This window comes from Notolepis coatsorum (genome assembly GCF_963971535.1).
Source record: "Notolepis coatsorum genome assembly, chromosome: 9".
Lineage (NCBI taxonomy): Eukaryota > Metazoa > Chordata > Actinopteri > Aulopiformes > Paralepididae > Notolepis > Notolepis coatsorum.
Genome location: NC_140173.1, coordinates 12,809,422 through 12,829,976, shown reverse-complemented (window position 1 = coordinate 12,829,976; position 20,555 = coordinate 12,809,422). Strand labels below are relative to the sequence as shown.

At 43.0% G+C, this 20,555-nt stretch overlaps 1 protein-coding gene across 1 annotated transcript in view; it reads right to left on the bottom strand.

The window, feature by feature from the left end:
• Positions 1-18,892, bottom strand: part of LOC311234400 (uncharacterized protein) — a 62,089-nt gene extending 43,197 nt beyond the window's left edge. The window contains exon 1 of the mRNA XM_084321574.1: positions 18,789-18,892. Coding sequence (XP_084177700.1) covers positions 18,789-18,803 — 15 coding nt within the window. The 5' untranslated portion in view covers positions 18,804-18,892. The remainder of the gene's footprint in view (positions 1-18,788) is intronic.
• Between the last annotated feature and the right edge of the window lie 1,663 nt (positions 18,893-20,555).

Genomic DNA, 20,555 nt, shown 5'->3' with positions numbered 1-20,555 from the left:
AGTATCGATATTTATCGATACTTCGATATTTTTGACAACACTACTCAGTAGGGCTGACCTTCGAATTTTTTTTTGGCAATCGAAGCTTCGGGGCCGAGCTTCGATTTTAATTCGAAGCTTCGAATTTAAAAAAAATTATTTTAATATATATATTTTCTTTTGTATCTTATGTTGTGGGACTTGTACAGCACTTTGGTAAACGTTGTTGTTTTTAAATGTGCTCTATAAATAAAGTGGATTGGATTAATGAATTAAGTAGCCCCTTTCGTGACTGTGACGCAGCCAACACGGCTGTGTGATTTAATTCAAGGTGGATCGCTGTTGTCGTTTGAACAACTTCAGATTTCATGGGAACTACCAATCCCCCAAATCAAGAATGTTTAAGATGAATGAAGTAAGATTTTGATTATTTGAAATATGGCCTGTGTAGACTAAACTATGCACAGAATTATGTCAGTCTACAAGGTCCGGATTCTACATTGTCCGGCAATGTAGACCTTGTAGACTCCACTACAGACCAATTATCAGTGAATGTTCATGCATTTTTAAGAAGGGCTACTTCCACAAAAAAACAAAGAACTCACCAAAACATCTCCATAGCACCTTATCTAAATGTTCTATTTCATATATGGAGATTCATATTTATTTATGTATTGCATGCATTTCTACATTTTATTTCCTATTTTGTTTATTCATCCCAGTATCTTTCTTTCTTATGTGTGGAATTCTACAAGGCATTTACATTCACATTTAGTCATTTAGCTGACGCTTTTATCCAAAGCGACTTACAAGTTCTGTATGACAGGTCATCAGGAAGGATACAACTCTATCAGCTGAGTAACAATATTCATCAAAGTGTTGCGTGTTACAGTGTAGGTTAGTTTATTAGGACAAGTGCATGACAGTAAGGTTAGTTAGTGTAACTGAGGGGTACAATTCCCTGACTGTATTGTTAGATATGATACTTACTACCACTACCTCTTGTACTTTAGACTCTGGCCACCCAGTACTAGGTATAAATAATTATGATAAACACTCCCACCTGATGAAACGGATCCAACACAAATGTACCAAGTCGAAAGTCTGCGTTTAATAATAATACATAGCAAAGGGTATGTACAACGATCACTTAATTACATTTATGATTTGAAATAGTATGCACTTTTATGGCAAATGAGTATTCGTAGGTAGATCAATATCGAATGTCCAATCTCTGATTGCGCAGGAAGCAAATATACAACCTGGAATATTTAGGGAACAATAGCAATGATACTTGAATGATTATATAGCTGGATACACTAGGGGGAGGTTCCGACTGCTTGTAGGACAGCTGGAGGGGGGGGGGGGTAGAGTCTGGCTGTATCCCGTCTGGCCGAGGGTATCCTGGGAGAGCCCACAGTCGTGCGACCCGGTGCCCAGCGATCCTCGATCCACAGATGAAAGCAGTTGGACTCTCTGTGGCCGGCGTCCTCCGGTCCACGATGGAGAGACGTGAGGCGACCTCGTCGTGTAGAGCGTCTTCTCACCTGTCGTCCTCTCCGGGGGGGGTATTTCCAACACACCGCAGTGTTGGCCTTTATCCATAGAATAATCAAAGTACTCAAAGCATAATCCAAGCCGGGGAAGGCTAGCCGTCGTCGGTAGAATAATCCAATATACAGGTCCACTCGCTCTTTGGCCTGGAGCTCCTCGGGTGCAGCTTCACGTGGGGTCAACCACCCTGGATAAGCGTCCAGCTGATGCCCGAAACGATGGGGGTGCTGATTACTATAGAACTCTTACCGCACGAGGCACTACATATGAATAGACTATTATTAGCTTAATAGAATACGTCCAACTCGACGATATAGTGCCAAATATGACTATTCAAATATTAATATACACGATGTCTCAATGCCGATACTGGGCCGAATTGGCCTTACTGCCCACACGTGGTTCGCGGGGAGGCTTTTGCGTCTGTCACTCTGTTGGAGGGTAAGGAACTGGACTAAAAGAAAGCTCTACTTTAATAGCGCAGTATATATACGCACTATGAACAAATAGTACCATTAGTGGTGCGGTAGACATATTCCTACGCGGAACTAGGACTTGTCCATACATGTTGAGCGGTACGATTGAACCTGGTCTGAGGGGTATGGCGACCTGGCACCAAGGTCTCGTCCAATGGTAGAATGGAGACTATTATGGGATGTTCAGTAGACTAGAAGGGATATTCAATGCATATTGTACAAGGAATATACAAGGGATATCAGGGGATATACAAATACAATTAAATATATATATATAAATAAATATATATATTCGGTTTAATCTGATCCTTCAGAACAGTTAGGGTTAGATTTTTTATTTTATTTTTTAAATTTTATTTCAGATAATGGTTGAAGAAGTGCATCTTTAATCGACGGCAAAAGATTGGACGGGATTCGGCTGTCCTAACTGGGGTGGGTAGTTCATTCCACCATTGTGGGGCAAGGACTGAGAATAGGCGTGTAGGTGGTGTATATGTGTTTGAGGATGATATCCTTCAAACAGGCAATAGTGATGATATAATTTGGGCAGTGCTGAGCTGGGTTCCTTTCCTCCAGTGTATTTGTCCCCCGGCCCCACCCAATGGCCCCATGCACACACACACCGAAGTAAAAATAAAAATAAAAAATAAAAATGTGAAGAAAAAAAAAACTCAATTTTTTTTTAATGTTCGAAGCTTGTGCCATCGAACGAAGCTTCGAAGTATTTAAGACAGCCCTACTTCTCAGTTACAGTGGGTGACAATATTGTCACAAGGAAAGATGAAATTACATACCTATAGGCCGTGAGCCAGGGCCCCAAATTTGGGCCACGGCTACCATCTTGGGGGACTAACTTTCATAGTGATTTTTGGGAAGGTATACACCCCTGCTGTTAGAAAATATGTGATAGCAATGCAGAAGTTGCCTCCAAATGTGTGCTATCATATCTTTTATAACACTACCAAGCATATTTTTCAGGCCTCCTGTCTGAAATTACATGCCCCAAATGAATCATGATAGCTCCTGAACCATAAGGCCTATATGCATGTGTCTGGTCTCCTTTGATAGGTAACAAGCTAGGACATATGCATCCAGTGTAAGTAAACCCACATATATTACCATTCCAGAGTAAATGGAGATACAATGAAGGAAAACATCATATTTATATCCTCGCCTGGTACATAATCTTGACTACAAATGTAACTCTGGATCTGATGAAAATACACAAAATACAACATTTATGATACAATTTATAAAGATATCCCATTTGATCCATGGACATGACTTTTAAAGGCTGTCTAGATCTATAATTATTATTATTATTATCTGACTCCACCCACCCATATGAACAAACATTTTATTGGATGTCTATAAGCCAACCACTGTTCCACATCATCTAAAGTGGACTGCATTAGAGCCACACCCCTCTTTCAGCAAGCATGGCCGATCGTGATGCTAGGAGAAAGCGTAAGGAACATTTTAATCAAGTAATCATGTTTACATTTTTAACACAAACCACCTTCTACTTCCTTATGCAGTAAAAACATTGACGGGTAATACTGAGCTCATCCAAACACTGAACAAGCTTGGGCATGGGATGCTAGATCCTAATGTGAAACACTGTGATTCTACCTGTCTATCTTTTTATGCTCGCTTATGCCTGTATTTTTTACTGTTGTGAAGCACTTTGAACTGCAACCACTGTATGAAAAGTGCTATACAAATAAAGTTATTATTATTATTATGGGGTCTATTACTCCCAACTTGAAGAGAAGGACACTGCTCTGTGTATCCAAAAGCTAGCAACAGCCTCAACTCAAAGAGTTGTACTTCCACCATCAATCTTGCATGGGACAATATTGATAGACTTGAGGAAACTCACTGGAAAGGGCACATCACATAGAGTCAATGGTATAGTTGTACAGGCCAATGTCTATGGACCACAACTACCAAGAGCTGAGCTTCCACACATTGAGAAACTGAAGCAGAGATCTGTCACCATTGAGGACCAAGAACTGGGAGTATATGTAGCAGGTGCGCGTGTGGGCCCACAGCCTCTCCCAACCAGGGAACACTGTGTCCAGGAAACCAAGGAAGCTGCTCTTCTTGCCTGCAAGAAGAACCTGGTGTGGGCACTTGCAAGGCAAACAGATACAGAGAATCAGACAATCCCAAGCTGGACTGGTTTTAATATCAGCACCAGGGACCAAGAACCAATCTCACAAGATATAGTTGGGTATCTGCCAACCATCAATTCACCAGCCACACAGTTGACCAGTGTTTGAAATCCTGAATCAATCAGAGATAATCAGAAAGGAACTGCATCTAGAATCAATTGTGGTAGTCATGGATCAAGCACTATATGCGAAAGCCACTGAAATTGCCTGGAAGCACAAAGAGCGCTTCTCCAACATTCTTCTCAGAATGGGGACATTCCATACCATACTGTATGTCCTTGATGGTAAACACTATAACCGTGCTGTCAGGGTCCACATGTACATCTATGAAGCACTGATGAGACTCGCATGGGCAGAGTTCAGAGTTCACACTGTGGGTTGAGGACAGCATTCCAGAGAAGAGTGGGATGATCAAATCATTCTTGGACAATGTGAAAGACATGGCCAGTGACTTGAACCAACAGACGGCGAACAATCTGCTGCAAAGTCCACTCTTAGCTGAGCTGATAACCCTGTGGACAGACTTTCTGGAACACCTCCGTCACAACAATGGAGAGCTTTCTGCATTCTGGATGTCATACATTGACATGGTAGATAACGTAATACTTGGCCTTCTGCGTGCCTCTCATGAGGGGGACTGGGAGTTGCACCTCCATGCTATAATAAGCATGATCCCATGGTGCTTTGCCTATGATAAGATACATTATGCCAGGTACCTGTCCCCTTACTTCTCTCAGATGAAAAACCGCCCAGAGAAGCATCCTACTGTGTATGAGGCCTTCAAGACAGGCCAATTCTTGGTGCAGCTGTCAAGTAACAACCCCTTTGGACGGATCCCTGTGGACCAGGCTACTGAAGTCACAGTTAACAAAGACACACAGACTCCTGGAGGCACAACAAGGTTCAGCCTGAATGCTGGAGCTGTCAAGCGTCACTACATAACAGCTGAGCACCGCAGTGCATTCCTGGGACAGTTAAGGGAGATGGTGCAAGGTAACAAATCAGAGGTTTGTCATACAGAGCTACAGCGGCCAAGAATCCAGAAAGATGAGGAAGCAGTTTCAGCAGTGGTTAGCCTCATACAGGAATGGGTCAACCCATTTGCAAAGAAGCAGGACCTCATTAGCATCTCTACAGCAAAGACAGCCCCCAAGGAGATTGCCTCTGACCTGATGAATGCATATGAGATTGGTGAGCAATACAATCTTCAAGGATGAGAGACTGGAGAAAGACCCACCAGCAAAGAAATTCCATGACCCAATGAAAACCAACAGGCTAAACACATTCAGTGATATGTGTAAGAAGAGAAGTGAAATCAAGTGGGAGGGCAATCATCTTAAAAGCAAACAGGTCTTTGTTTGGACACATCAAAGTGATGGCACAAGGGCGCATTCTATATATGGAAGATATCCTTTCCCCACCCCTTGGGCGATTTTCCTGGGCCCTGTCCACAGTCCACACCAGGCGGATTGCTGAGAAAGACAAATAAAGCTACTTTGGCCACGACCTTACAGAAAAATGTAGCAGTAGCAGAGCAACTCCCAGAGAACTCTGCTACAGTGGTTGATGGAATGAACTTGGTCCAAAGAGTGAAAGGTGATCAAGTTACTTTCAGAGATGCTGCCACAACAGTTCTGGGTATGGCTCTGAGGGAAGGCAGTCAGAGTAGCAGAATAGATGTTGTGTTTGACACATACAAGGAGAACTCTATCAAGAACAGTGAAAGATCTCTACGGGGTGAAGAGACTGGTCATGAGTTGCAAGGTATCACAGGTACACAGATGGTGAGGCAGTGGAGGAGCTTCCTGACCAAAGTCAGTAACAAAACTAGTCTCATTAGCTGTATAGTCGATAAATGGAGGAAGGCAGAGTACAGAGCAAAGCTACAAGACAAGATTCTGTATGAAACTGTGAATGACAAATGTTACAGAATCTCATCTCAGGACAGTGAGGAGGTGTCAGCTCTTCAATGCCAACAAGAAGCAGATGGCCGCCTACTTCTCCATGCTGCCCATGCCACAAAGAGAGGGATACCCATCTGTAGTTATCTGCTCAGAAGACACAGATGTCTTTATCATGTCTTTAGCGTTCTGTGACAAGATTGAGGCCCCATTGTTCCAGATGTGTGGCAGTAAATCCTGTGCAAGGCTTGTGGACACCAGGAAGGTTGCTGCCACTGTTCGCGTAGAGGTGTGTAGGGCTCTCATCGGGTTGCATGCATATACAGGATGTGACACTGTAAGTGCTTTTGCAGGCAAAGGGAAGACAAGTGCCCTAAAAATTCTGACCAGCAATAGACAAAATCAGGACACATTCTCAGAGTTGGGTCAGGAATGGGATCTCTCCCCAGAGCTGAGGGACAAACTAGAGGCATTTACATGTCTCCTGTATGCCCCAAAAGCATCAACCACCAAGGTCAATCAGCTCAGATATCACATTTTCTATACCAAAAAAGGTGAACTTGAAAGTGATCAACTCCCACCATGCAAGGACTGCTTAACAAAACATGCACAGAAAGCCAACTACCAGGCTGGTATATGGAGAAGATGTTTGGAGAAGGACCCACAAGTGCCAAGCCCTGTTGGCAGAAGCCTGAAGATAGAGAGAGAAGAGGAAGCTGAACAGTTGGTGGTGGACTGGACGGAAGGCCAGCCAGCACCCGATGCCGTCCTGGATCTACTGGCCTGTAACGGTCCAAATAAATGTTCACTCCCAAGATGTATGTGTTGCAAATGGCCTCAGGTGAAATGACATGTGTAGACTGGCAGACTGTGAGAACCAGGCATCCACCTCAGAGAGTGTGGAAAGTTCTGATGAAGATGTGGAAGACATGGAAGACTTGGGAAATTATTATGATTACTAGGTTATTAACAGTAAACCAATTGTAGAGTGCCACCAACAGCGCCACGGATAGAGACTGAGAACTGTCTGTACTTTCCAAAATAAACAAATATTTTTCTGAAAACATTATATATTATATCATTGTATAGGTCTAACTGGGCTGAAAACATTGATAGGTGACATGGCATGACACTCTGTGGCCCTATATGAATGTTGAATATGCATATTGATCAATATTCAGTGTTTTTTATTATTTCAATGTTTTGGGGAGATTTATGTTTTTGTAACATGGCAGTATTGAAAGAAATAGTGTTTGAGTAAAATTACCAGCAAACAGTCAACATGTAAACGGTAACCATGGCCAAAACATTTACATCATCTGAGTATACCTTTTTAAACTGTATCATAAATGTTGTATTTTTTGTGTATTTTCATCTCATCCAGAGTTAGATTTGTAGTCAAGGAGTAGGAGAACACATTCAGTTGCATTATTATCCATGGGTTATTGGTTATAATGGTCATATTGCCTTTTAAATTAAGATTATGTACCAGGCGAGGGTAAAACATGATGTTTTCCTTCATTGTATCTCCATTTACTCTGGAATGGTAATAGATGTGGGTTTACTTACACTGGATTCATATGTCCTAGCTTGTTACCTATCAAAGGAGACCAGAAACATGCATATAGGCCTTATGGTTCAGGAGCTATCATGATTAATTTGGGGCATGTAATTTCGGACAGGAGGCCTGAAAGATATGCTTGGTAGTGTTATAAAAGCTGTGATAGCACACATTTGGAGGCTGCTGCTGCATTGCTATCACATATTTTCTAGCAGTAGGGGTGTATACCTTCCCAAAAATCACTATGAAAGTTAGTCCCCCAAGATGGTAACGACCAACCCTACTGGCTCACGGCCTACTAGGTTCCATGCTAGAGGAAAATCTTTCCTGTGACAAAATGGCATCCAATGTAATAAAAAAAGTCAACCAACGAGAAAAAGTCAACCAACGAACTCGATTCTTGTACCGGATCTCCTCTCTGGTAAACAAGAATACCCTGAAGACTCTGGCAGGCAGGAGCACTCATTCAAGGGTACTACGACTATGCTTGCAGTGCACCTCATGGTACCAAAGCACCTCAAAGGCACAAAAAGATTAGAACAGTTTTTGCCAGACCTAATAAGCACGGACCAAACTGGATTTATATCTGGTCGCCAAACCCAGGATAACTTAAGACGAACACTACATATTATGAATCAGATTAAACAAACCAACGTTTATTCGGCCTTATTAAGTCTGGACGCGGGAAAAGCGTTTGATTGTGTGAGCTGGGACTATTTATTCTTGGTACTAGAAAGGTTAGGATTCAAGGAAGATGCAATTAGGTGTTTTAAAACACTATATACAAGACCCACAGCGAGAATAAAAGTAAACGGTCGGTTAACAAATCCGATCGCCCTAGAACGCGGTACACGCCAAGGTTGTCCATGTAGCCCCGCCCTGTTCGCGATTTTCATTGAACCGCTAGCCCAAGCAATTAGGGAAGACCCCAATATAACAGGTATTAATATAAAAGAAACGGAGCATAAGATAGCATTATACGCGGATGATGTCTTAATTTACTTAAAAAACCCCAGTCTGAGCCTCCCTAGACTAATGGACCTTATTGAAACCTATGGTCAACATTCGGGATACAAACTAAATATAGGAAAAACACAGATACTTACATATAACTATACCCCCCCAAGAGAAATAAAAGAAAACTACAATTTAAATTGGAACATGAAGTCCATAAAATATCTGGGAGTAAGGCTGACTAAGGACTTAACAAAATTGTATGAAGCAAATTACCAGCCCCTAAACACACAAATTAAAAAAGATATAGAAAGATGGTCATTAGCCCCCCTGGATTTCACCTCCAGAATAGACTCAGTAAAAATGAACGTAGTCCCTAGACTACTATATCTTTTCCAGTCCTTGCCGGTGGAAATCCCTGCTAAACAGTTTAACGAGTGGGACAGGATGATTTCTAGATTCATATGGAGCGGGAAAAAACCGAGAATTAGGTTCCGGACACTCCAACTCCCTAAAGAGAAGGGAGGCATGTCCCTCCCAAATCTGAAGGAGTATTACTATGCAGCGCAAATAAGACCTTTGGTCTGTTGGTGTGAAAGGGACTACGAAGCGAAGTGGAAGGACATTGAAGTGAAATCACTTGATATACCACTCCAGACAGTAATTGGTGATAGACAGCAGGCCAAGACCCTATATAGAAACGTAAACCCATTTATTGTACACACCCTACAGACATGGTTCAAAATTGTGAAACAATTCAAGTTAGAAAAAAGGATTAAGATCTTGAGGTGGTTTGCCTTCGATTTAGGATTTAAACCAAGAATGTATGATCAAACATTTAAGGAATGGGCTCTCCGAGGTATTACCTCATTCAGCACAATGGTAGAGAATGGAGAACTTGTGAGCTTTCAAACCTTGAAAGATACATACGGTTTGGATAAACACGACTTCTTCAGATACCTACAACTTCGCCAGTACTTTCTAAAAGAGGTAAAGGGGTCTGAGCCCAATACCCCAATAGACAGTGTTATTCAGATATTCATTCAGGCATACAGGGACAAGATGAGTAAAACTGTGTCAAAATTGTATAATAGCTTTGTTCAGGCCAGAACTGACTCCACAAGTTACATTAAGACAAATTGGGAAAAGGAATCAAACATTGAAATAACCGAAGACGAATGGGAGAACATGTGCAGAACTCAATGTAGCTCGACTAATTCAAAAACATGGAGAGAATTCTGCTGGAAAAACTTGACTAGATTCTTCATAACTCCCAAAATCAAATCCCGACAAGTAGGCATAGAGCAACCATGTTGGAGACAGTGCGGCCAGAGGGAGGCAAACCACTCTCATATCTTTTGGAATTGTCCAGGAATTCAACGTTATTGGCAAGATGTTCACTCCACCATGCAGGTTATATTGAATTTTAAGATACCGGAGACCTTCTCCTATTTATACCTGGGTAACTTACCTGAGGAATTGGTAGGAGGAGACAGATATTTGATGAAAATATTTTTAGCAGCAAGTAAGAAAGCGATCACGCGTCTCTGGTATCAACAAGAACCTCCAACAAAAGAAAAATGGTTGGCCATTATAGGCGAAATATACACAATGGAAAGACTTACTTTTACTCTCAGATTACAGGAAGAGAAAGGTTTGAAGTACTGGGAAAAGTGGGACTTTTATATGGTAATGATGACAACCAGTGGATGATGTATTGATGTATAGTTGTAAAGAATATTCGCCATACCTATAGGGAAAGTAAGAGAATTGAGAACTCATGTGAAAAGTATATTTTTGTAAAGTGACACTAATAATGCAGCCCGGGATTGTGTTTTTGTTATGTCTTGTTGTTTGTGATTGTTTGCTTATTGTGAAAAACAATAAAAAGAAAGTAAAAAAAAAAAGAAGCACCTCAAAGGCGCTAAAAACTAAATTACAAACATCACAAAACAAACTGGTCAGACTACTGCTTGACCTTACTCCTAGAACCCGCCTCACCCCTGCCCACTTTGTCGTCTACTCTAAGCCATCCTAGGTTGTCAGAGTACAGCAACTTGCAATGGGCCTGGTCTACAAGATACACTACACGACCAAGGTACTAGGGATGGGTACCTTTCACATTTCGGTACCTGTGAATCGATACCGGTACCCAACAGTAACTTTTTTCGGTACTTTAGTCTCAATTTTTTATTTACCTACCTCAGTTGTGAAAAAAATTATCCAAACTTCAAATAACTACAATTTCGACCGTTTTCAGCTTGCCATTGCTCCGACTGCTTTGTTGTTTTTTTTGGTATCTCACTTGAATCGATACTCGGTAGTACAGACGACATCCGACGTGTTTCGGAATTCGGTACCCATCCCTACAAGGTACCCATGTACATGTCAAAATACTTCCCAAAGGTCAGTGAATACCACGATCACAACACCAGAGGGAGCTCCACAAATCATGTTAAACCCAGATTCGGCTCAAACAAGGGACTAAACTAGGGATGCACGATAATTATCGGGCCGATATCAGCAATTATGACGTCATCCCGAGAAACCCGATAACGTTATTGATAGCTCCGATAATATATAATACATTTTTTGGTTAAAAGAAATCCGGTGTGGGTGGATTTGGATGAAGGGCGCTTGTTTTTATTATAGCCTCCTCCCGTTTTGCCAGTACTGTGGTACGATTGATAGCGTGTGGTTTAGGAACGGAGTTTTTCAGAAATCCAGCGCTCCCTTTCTTGGCTGTGACGTAGTCACGTTACATTCGGAGGCAGACAGTCGTTCTGCCAATTACGTCCCACCGCTTGCGTCCCACCTCTTCTTCTTACCACCAATCAGAAGCTCTCGTTCGTTTATTTACCTCCGGATTGTCAGCCATTACTCTACTCGGAGCTCAGGCTAATAATGTTAGATCCCCGCCAGCCACATTGACAAGTACCAGCGCTTATACATTACTGGCAAATGTCTTGTTGCACTTGTGGCAACGAGCGTTGTCAGCATCGACTTTAGTAAAATAGACCCAGACTTTTGAACGTTTCGTTCTGTCCGCCATGATGAGAGCAGAGCTGTCTGTACTCGGCAGCACCCGTGTGTGTGTGTGTGTGTGAGTGAGTGTGTGTGTGTGAGCACAGCCCGCTGCTCGCGCAGGCAGAGACACCGAGGCAGGAGAGATATAGAAAACGGCCAACAAGATTAGTTTGCGACGTTTAAATTCCTCAAAAAAAATCCATAATTTCTCGAGTACCGATAGCAGTACCGATGACGTCAGAGCTTATAAATACTAAAAAAAAATTAAAAAAAATTTGATCAAAAAAATATATAGGATATATATATACATTTAAAAAAAAGTATTATAATACAATAAATATCGGTTATCGATATCGGTTATCGGCTTGAGGAGCATAAAGTTATCGGTATCAAAAAATCAATATCGTGCATCCCTAGACTAAACACGTTTCGCAATTATGCCACATGATTGATTGATTGAAAACTTTATTAACAGATTGCAGAATGGGTACAGTACAGTACAGCTCAATACATACAATTGTTAAGGGGATGCAGACCAGAGAAAGACTTTCGTCTTGTTTACATCAGGGTCCCCCATTTTCAATTCATCGTAACATATATGACATACATGACATACAGATAGACAGTACTGCTACATCTATATATTTATGACATACCATATTTGTAAATACAGTACTGTTTGTGATACAAAGAGCCCAAAAAAAAAAGTATATACATTTGCCGTAGAAACTGTACATTGGATTGGGTAGGTGGGGGGGACTGTACATTGGAGGTGGTTGGGTGGGGGGGGGTTGGGTAGGAGTGGGGGGGGGTGGTTGGGTAGGAGGGGTGGGTGGGGGACACTGTACAACTGTACAAACAAAACTGTACATTGGAATATTGACAAGACCATACTTGGTAATTTACTGTACATTGGAGGGGGTTGTGTTAGGACATTTACAGGGGCCAGTTTCGAATTGCAGTCTCCCGTAGGTGTTTTGAGTGTTTTTGAAAGTGGGTAGTGATTCACATTCCTTTACAGCTTTGGGTAGGGCGTTCCACATTGATGTGGCATAATTGCGAAACGTGTTTAGTCCCTTGTTTGAGCCGAATCTGGGTTTAACATGATTAGTGGAGGTCCCTCTGGTGTTGTGATCGTGGTGTTCACAAGACCTAAAATCTAGTTTTGCTTATATGCTTATATATTTCACATTAGACACGTTCCTGGCTCTGAGGCTCTGCAGGCAGCAGAATTGGTTTCAATGAGGGGAGGGGTTACAGCAGGGTTCGAAATTAACGGGGGCTTGGGGCATAATGCCCTTGAAAATGGACAAAATGCCCTCGAAACTCAGTTAAGGGGGGCACTTAATGCCCCCGACAGTTTACTAATTATATATATTTATCCGGTAATGGATCGTCTGTGTAGCGTACGGTTCAGATGACGCGCAAATAAAAAAAATCATTTGGCGGAGCCCGGGGAGCCGGTGTTCTGCACTGGCTGCAGGCAGCAGCAGCCCGTTGCTAGTCAGTTTGTGTAAAAATGGCACGCACAATATAAATCAATCTTCATTACGACTTTAAAAACATAGCCATTAACATTACATAGGCCTACACACATCTTGCCATATCGTTAGCAGTTTGTAAACACAACGCACGTTTTAACTATTGTAGCCCGACGCAGCCCGCAAGCTACTACTGTACAGTCAATGAAATGTTACCGTAGCTACTAGCTAGCATAGGAGGAAATGGGGGTCGGAGAGGCGGGGTGTTTAAAGACAATGATAGGCGTTTATTCAACATCCAAGAAGGCTAACATACAACTGTGTTTTACTAACTCCTGCTTGTTGATGTCCTAACGTGACCGGAGCTGAAGATGCCACACGCTAAAATGTCCGTGGGGACCCGGCGCCAACCCATAGATAGTTCCAACTCACCGAATTACGCAATCGATTGATTGATTGATTGATTGATTGATTGATTGAAAAGTTTATTAACAGATTGCAGAATGGGTACAGTACAGCTCAATACATACAATTGTTAAGGGGATGCAGACCAGAGAAAGACTTTCGTCTTGTTTACATCAGGGTCCCCCATTTTCAATTCATCATAACATAATGACATACATGACATACAGATAGACACTGACAGTACTGCTACATCTATACATTTATGACATATCAGATTTGTAAATACAGTACTGTTTGTGATACAAAAAGAGTCCAGAAAAAGAGTGTATATACATTTGGCGTAGAAACTGTACATTGGATCCACCACAGTTGCACTCAATATTTAAATAATGTTAGTCTAAATAAATGTAGACAGAAACATAATAATTTCAAGCAGAAAACGAATCTTTCCATTAAGAACTGACAATCAGGGAATTTAAACATGGTTGACATTGTTTTTGTGTGTTTATATTAATTAAAGAAAGGAAAGTCTAGTGCTGGCTGAGCATATTGTTTGTTTGCACTAAGTTAATTAATACTTTGACAAATGTAGCCTATATTTTTCAGTCAGTTCGGTCTTTGTGTGCCAAACATTATTTAAGGCTGTAAACACTGTGAACCTTTTATTTTATTTTTAATAAATGAGAAGCATGTTTAGATTTGAGTGTAATAAAAATGTACGTATATCGAACTGAAAACCGTGACCCCAAAATCGTGATACGAACCAAACCGTCCATTTTGTGAACCGTCCCACCCCTACCGTTTATCATAAAAATTCAGTGCCCCCGAAATACAAAAAAAAGCCCCCGAAAATCAATTAAGGGGGGCAAAAAAATCCCTTGAAAAAAAATGTTAATTTCTAACCCTGGGTTACAGCCAGGTAGCATCTGTTGAGTTCATTGTGTTCATTGTGGGTAAAAAATCTGCCTGGCTGGTAGTTTTAAAAATCTACCAGCCAAATGGCTGGTAAGTCAAAAAGTTAATTTTGTTCCCACTCTGACTATTTCGCGCGTGCAGCATCGGAGCTTATGCCAGCCAAGATGAAGAGGACATCGTTCGGCAGATGGACTGAAGATGAAAGTTGTTGCATGTTAGACAGTTCAGTCAGGCTAGCCATCCCGGCTAAAGACAGGGACAGCTAGTTAGCTTTAGGGATGCACGATATTTATTTTTTGACACCGATACCGATATCTTTATGCTCCTCAAGCCGATAACCGATATTTATTGTATTATAATTTTTTTTAAATGTATATATATATATAATTTTTTTTTTTTTTTGTATTTATAAGCTCCGACGTCATCGGTACTGCTATCGGTACTCGAGAAATTATGGAGTTTTTTTTTTGAGGAATTTAAACGTCGCAAACTAATCTTGTTGGCCGTTTTCTATCTCTCCTCCCTGGGCCTCTCTCTGCCTACGCGAGCCAGCCGGCTGTGCTCTTACACACACTCACTCACTCACTCACACACACACACACACAGCTCTGCTCTCGACAGCACCCGTGTGTGTGTGTATGTGTGTGTGTGAGTGTGTGTAAGAGCACGGCTCGCGCAGGCAGAGAGAGACCCAGGGAGGAGAGATAGAAAACGGCCAACAAGATTAGTTTGCGACGTTTAAATTCCTCAAAAAAAGTCTGGGTCTATTTTTACTAAAGTCGATGCTGACAACGCTCGTTGGCACAAGTGCAACAAGACATTTGCCAGTAATGTATAAGCGCTGGTACTTGTCAATGTGGCTGGCGGGGAGCAGCTAACGTTATAGCTCCGAGTAGAATAATGGCCGACAATCCGGAGGTAAATAAACGAACGAGAGCTTCTGATTGGTGGTAAGAAGAAGAGGTGGGTGCAAGCGGAGGGACGTAATTGGCAGATCGACTGTCTGTCTCCGAATGTAACGTGACTACGTCACAGCCAAGAAGGGGAGCGCTGGATTTGTGAAAAACTCCCTGTTCCTAAACCACACGCTATCAGTTTTACCACAGTACTGGCAAAACGGGAGGAGGCTATAATAAAAACAAGCGCCCTTCATCCAAATCCACCCACACCGGATTTCTTTTAACCAAAAAATTTATTATGTTATCGGAGCTATCAATAACGTTATCGAGTTTATCGGGATGACGTCATAATTGCTGATATCGGCCCGATAATTATCGTGCATCCCTAGTTAGCTTTAGCTACGTTATAATATTAAGTGTGGTTCAATCGGGATATAGCCATGATGATGTCGGCTAGTAGCTAGCTTAGCTAAATGCTAACTAGCGTTAGCTAACCTAGAGACAGCGCGTGCAGCCAAGATGAAGAGGATGGTCGTTCGGCAGATGAACTTCGTCAACTCCACGCGGTTGTCTCCATCCTCTTGGACGTTTGGTGAGTTTTTAATGCACTCTATTCTATTCCCGCCGTGGATCTCTCTCTCTCTCTCTCTCTCTCTCTCTGGAGCCAAACTGGCCGACTAGCTGTTGTAGTACTAGTAGCTAACGGTGTGTGGCCTGGTGTCAGCACCTGTATTGCTTTTCTCACGTTACAGTTTTTCAGTTGTAGCCGCATAGCTTGCTTCTGCGTTAGCTAATGGTTAGCGATAGCCGGGTTGAGCTAACTGTTAGCCAGTTAGCTGTTTAGCTACGACGTTAGCTGCCGGCTGCGCTCGGCTGGGAACGTTAGTTTGATGCCATCAGTTAGCCTAGAGTTAGCTGTTAGCTTGTGCTACGACCATTGACATTAGCCGTGAGAATAGCAGGGGGTTCTGGCACTCTGACTACGACATCATCTTTGACAGAAGATGTAGTCGGGCCTGCACCATGACAAGGCTCCGGCCATAGCTTCTTTTTGTCCCGCCAGCGAGAGGCCTTTCGTCAACGTGGAGACCTGTGTTGCGGCCTTTCGCCCTGCGTTCCTTGGTGCAGGTTAAGGCTGAGCCCGAACCCTGTTTTTAGGGTTCGAACGTTCGCCAGGGTTTATCGAACGAACGTTCGAACGTTCGTTTTTTGTAAATTTTTTAATAAAAGATTTTTTTTATTACTTTTTTTTTTTTTTTATATGATTTTTTTTTTTTTTTTATTATTATAGATCCTACGGAGGGCGGCATTGCATAATCTATTGGTGAAAAAACATGTTTACAGTGGTGGCTGTTCATGTAAACATGTAATTAAACAAAGCACTCAGAAGAAAATAAACAAGCTACTGAGTACTGCATAAAGTTCCTACTTATGATAAACAATAGCCCTTGCACACCGCAGTCACGTAAGGGGCTAGATAAACAAATGCATTCGTTTTGTGGCATTTTAACGTTATATAGTTAGTGTTACACGTTCAATAACAGGTATTCACTCTTGGTCGACGGGAAGGAGAGAGGCGCGCGCCTCGGCTCCTTCCACAGTCTACCTCTGAACGGGGGACGGCAGAGAGACAGAGAGACACCGGCGCGGGGGTCCCGCCGGGCTCCCAACACGCCTGCCGCCTCGGCCAGAGTTGTTTCCAACGCAACCACCTCCCGCCATGAAGCTCGCGCTCCGTGGCCGAAAAAGGCTGGTTCACCTATGGAAAGTTGTTACGACTTTTACTTCCTCTGCGGGGAGCTAACGCTACGTTAATGCTTCTCTCAAGCAGATCAATGGCGGCATTGCCGGAAGTAAAAAAAAATAATAAACGCTTGCCGATTGGTGGTAACAGCAGAGGCGGGTGCAAGCGGTGTGACGTAATTGGCAGAATCGCCTGTCATTCAATCAAAATTGTTCTATTGCATTGGTTGAGACTAGAGCTCTGGTTGAGTATCCAGCAACAGCCCGGCAGAGACCATACTGGTTGAGCCGAGCGACTCGGGGGACGCGCCGCTTCACATCGCCTCACCGTCGTTGCGCCTGCTTTATTTTTTTTCACCGAACGTTCGAACCCATTAATTAAAGTCCGAATGTCAGCTTAACGAACGAACGTTCGAACGTTCGAACGTTCGGGCTCAGCCTTAGTGCAGGTAAGATGAATGAAAATGTAATGACATTACCCCACTCTTCCTTCCTTCCCCTCCCGAATGTTTTGTTAATAACGATGTTTTTTTTCAGGCAAAACATGTTACTTCACAACATTTGGAGATACGACATGTGCTGTGTGTGAATTGTCTTGGTCGTTTGTGTAGCTTGGGTAGCGTTGGGCCGTTGGCCAAAGCTGTGTGTGGCCTGGTGTCAGTACCTGGCTAGCCTATTTAGCTGATGTCGGCCATTGGCTCCTTGCTGCTTTGTTTTCTCTGGTATAGACCCTCTTCTCTTTGGATTTAAGTGTTGATCTTTGTCCTTTTGGATCTCTCATACATGCTCTCTCTAACACACACACACACGACAAACACACATGCTCTCTCTCTCTCTCTCTCTCTCTTTCTAACACACACAGTCTGGCCTTTCTCGATGGCTAGGCTGTGCTCGCTGAGTCTGTACCTAGTCAAGGATCTTCAGTCACAGTGCTCAGGTATTCTGCCATGTGTACTCTCTGTTTAAATCTCGCACAGGGCCTCGCATTTCTCCCAGGCGGCGCTGTTGACATGTACATGGGTACCTTGGTCGTGTAGTGGGCAGGGGTGAGGTGGGTTCTAGGAGTAAGGTCAATGTGGAATGTAACATCAATGTGGAACGCCCTACCCAAAGCTGTAAAGGATGTGAATCACTACCCACTTTCAAAACCACTCTCAAAGAACACCTACGGGAGACTGCAATTCGAAACTGGCCACTGTAAATGTCCTAACCCAACCCCCTCCAATGTACAGTAAATGACCAAGTATGGCTTTGTCAATATTCCAATGTACAGTTTTGCTTGTACAGTTGTACAGTGTCCCCCACCCACCCTCCCCTCCTACCCACCCCCCCCCCCCCCCCCCCAACCCCAATGTACAGTCCGTCCTGTCCCGTCCCCAGCCACTCAACCCCACCCCACCTACCTCCTGATGAATTGAAAATGGGGGACCCTGATGTAAACAAGACGAAAGTCTTTCTCTGGTCTGCATCCCCTTAACAATTGTGTGTATTGAGCTGTACTGTATTGTACCCATTCTGCAAATACAAAATCTGCGGCACTGATAAACAGGAGCAGTTGAAACGAGAGAGAGCTAATGGCTGGCTATGCTAACTAGGCCAACATCAACCACCACGAGTGATAAGAAGCAGCTGTGGACGCTGCTAACAACACAGTAAGAGGAGAACTCCCCTCAAACACTGAAGACATGCAGCTAGAAAACACATTTCAGTCACTACCTGACGAGCCTCCATCAGCAGGAGGACGGGGCTCAGACGTCAGTCCCACTACACGACCAGGACCGAGGAGCAGCAGCAGGAGGACCGCGTGTAGTCTTCTTCTTCAATGGGTGTATGTAATGGCCGACGGCGACGGCTGCCTCTTCTTTAGTCTTTTACCAACGGAGTTGCAGTTCCGCGTTCGGGTTCCGCGATCTGATTGGCCACTGACGTTTCTCTCAGCGCCAATCGCGTTAAGGCCGATCATGAGACCACCGCAACACTTCCGGGATTCTGAAATCGGGGAGGAGATAGCGGGGGGATGAGAGCCGTGATGTAAGTGGTTGCAGATACGACTGTGGGGGGCGCTAGAGACATGATCCAATAGACTTTTATGCGCCTGAGTTTCCTGAACAAGGCAAGACCCCTAATCGATCAGAACTAAATCGGCCGGGATCAAGTCCCTTTTCCAGCACCTACTTTGTTTGCATACAGAAAATACTGTACGACGTGGGATTGATTGATCGGAAACTGTTTGCAACTAAACAGATTGCAGAATGGGTACAATACAGTACGGCTCAATACACACAATTGTTAAGGGAATGCAGACCAGAGAACGACGTTTGTCTTGTTTACATCAGGGTCCCCCGTGTTCAATTCATAATGACATTTATGACATACACGACATACAGATATACAGTACTGTTACATTTGTGACATACAAGATATGCAAATATTAAGTACTGTTAAACAGAGATCCTAACAGAAAATATATACATACGAGGGGGAGGAAACTGTACATTAGGAGGGGGTGGGTGGGAGGGGGGGTTTGGACATTTTACGGGGGCCAGTTTAGAATGGCAGCCTCCCGTAGGTGCTCTTTGAGAGCTCTTTGAGAGCACCTATACGGGAGGTGTCGATGTATAGATGTCACTGTCTTCTCTCTCTTGATGTTTCATATAGTTCTGTGGTTTTTTTCTACAGTAAGGAGTGACAGCTGCTGTTACCTGTCTGTAGCCAAGGTTTATAATGAACTTCAACTGTTTTACTATGTGGCGCTGTGTGTGTGTATATGTACAGTATGTGTCGGCTTTCAATGATCTTTCAAGATTAAATAAAGATTGAATGTTTGCCTGTCTGACAGTCTCTCTCTGTCTCTCTCTCTCTCTCTCTGTCTCTCTCTGACTATCTCTCTGTCTCTCTCTCTGACACTCTGTCTATGTCTCTCTCTCTCTCTGTCTCTCTCTCAGGTAGTCATGACAGTATGAGTTACTGTCTGGATGTTCAGTCTCCAGTCTTGGGTTCAGAGTCTTGTTTCCTGAGGCTGTTAGATGCTCTGTTCCCGTCCTGCACCAGAACCTGTGTATCCTGCTGGGCCACCACTCAGGTGAGATGTTCCTTTATTAACCACTCAGGTGAGATGTTCCTTTATTAACCACTGAGGTGAGATGTTCCTTTATTAACCACTCAGGTGAGATGTTCCTTTATTAACCACTGAGGTGAGATGTTCCTTTATTACAGTAACCACTGAGGTGAGATGTTCCTTTATTAACCACTGAGGTGAGATGTTCCTTTATTAACCACTGAGGTGAGATGTTCCTTTATTAACCACTGAGGTGAGATGTTCCTTTATTAACCACTGAGGTGAGATGTTCCTTTATTAACCACTGAGGTGAGATGTTCCTTTATTAACCACTGAGGTGAGATGTTCCTTTATTAACCACTGAGGTGAGATGTTCCTTTATTAACCACTGAGGTGAGATGTTCCTTTATTAACCACTGAGGTGA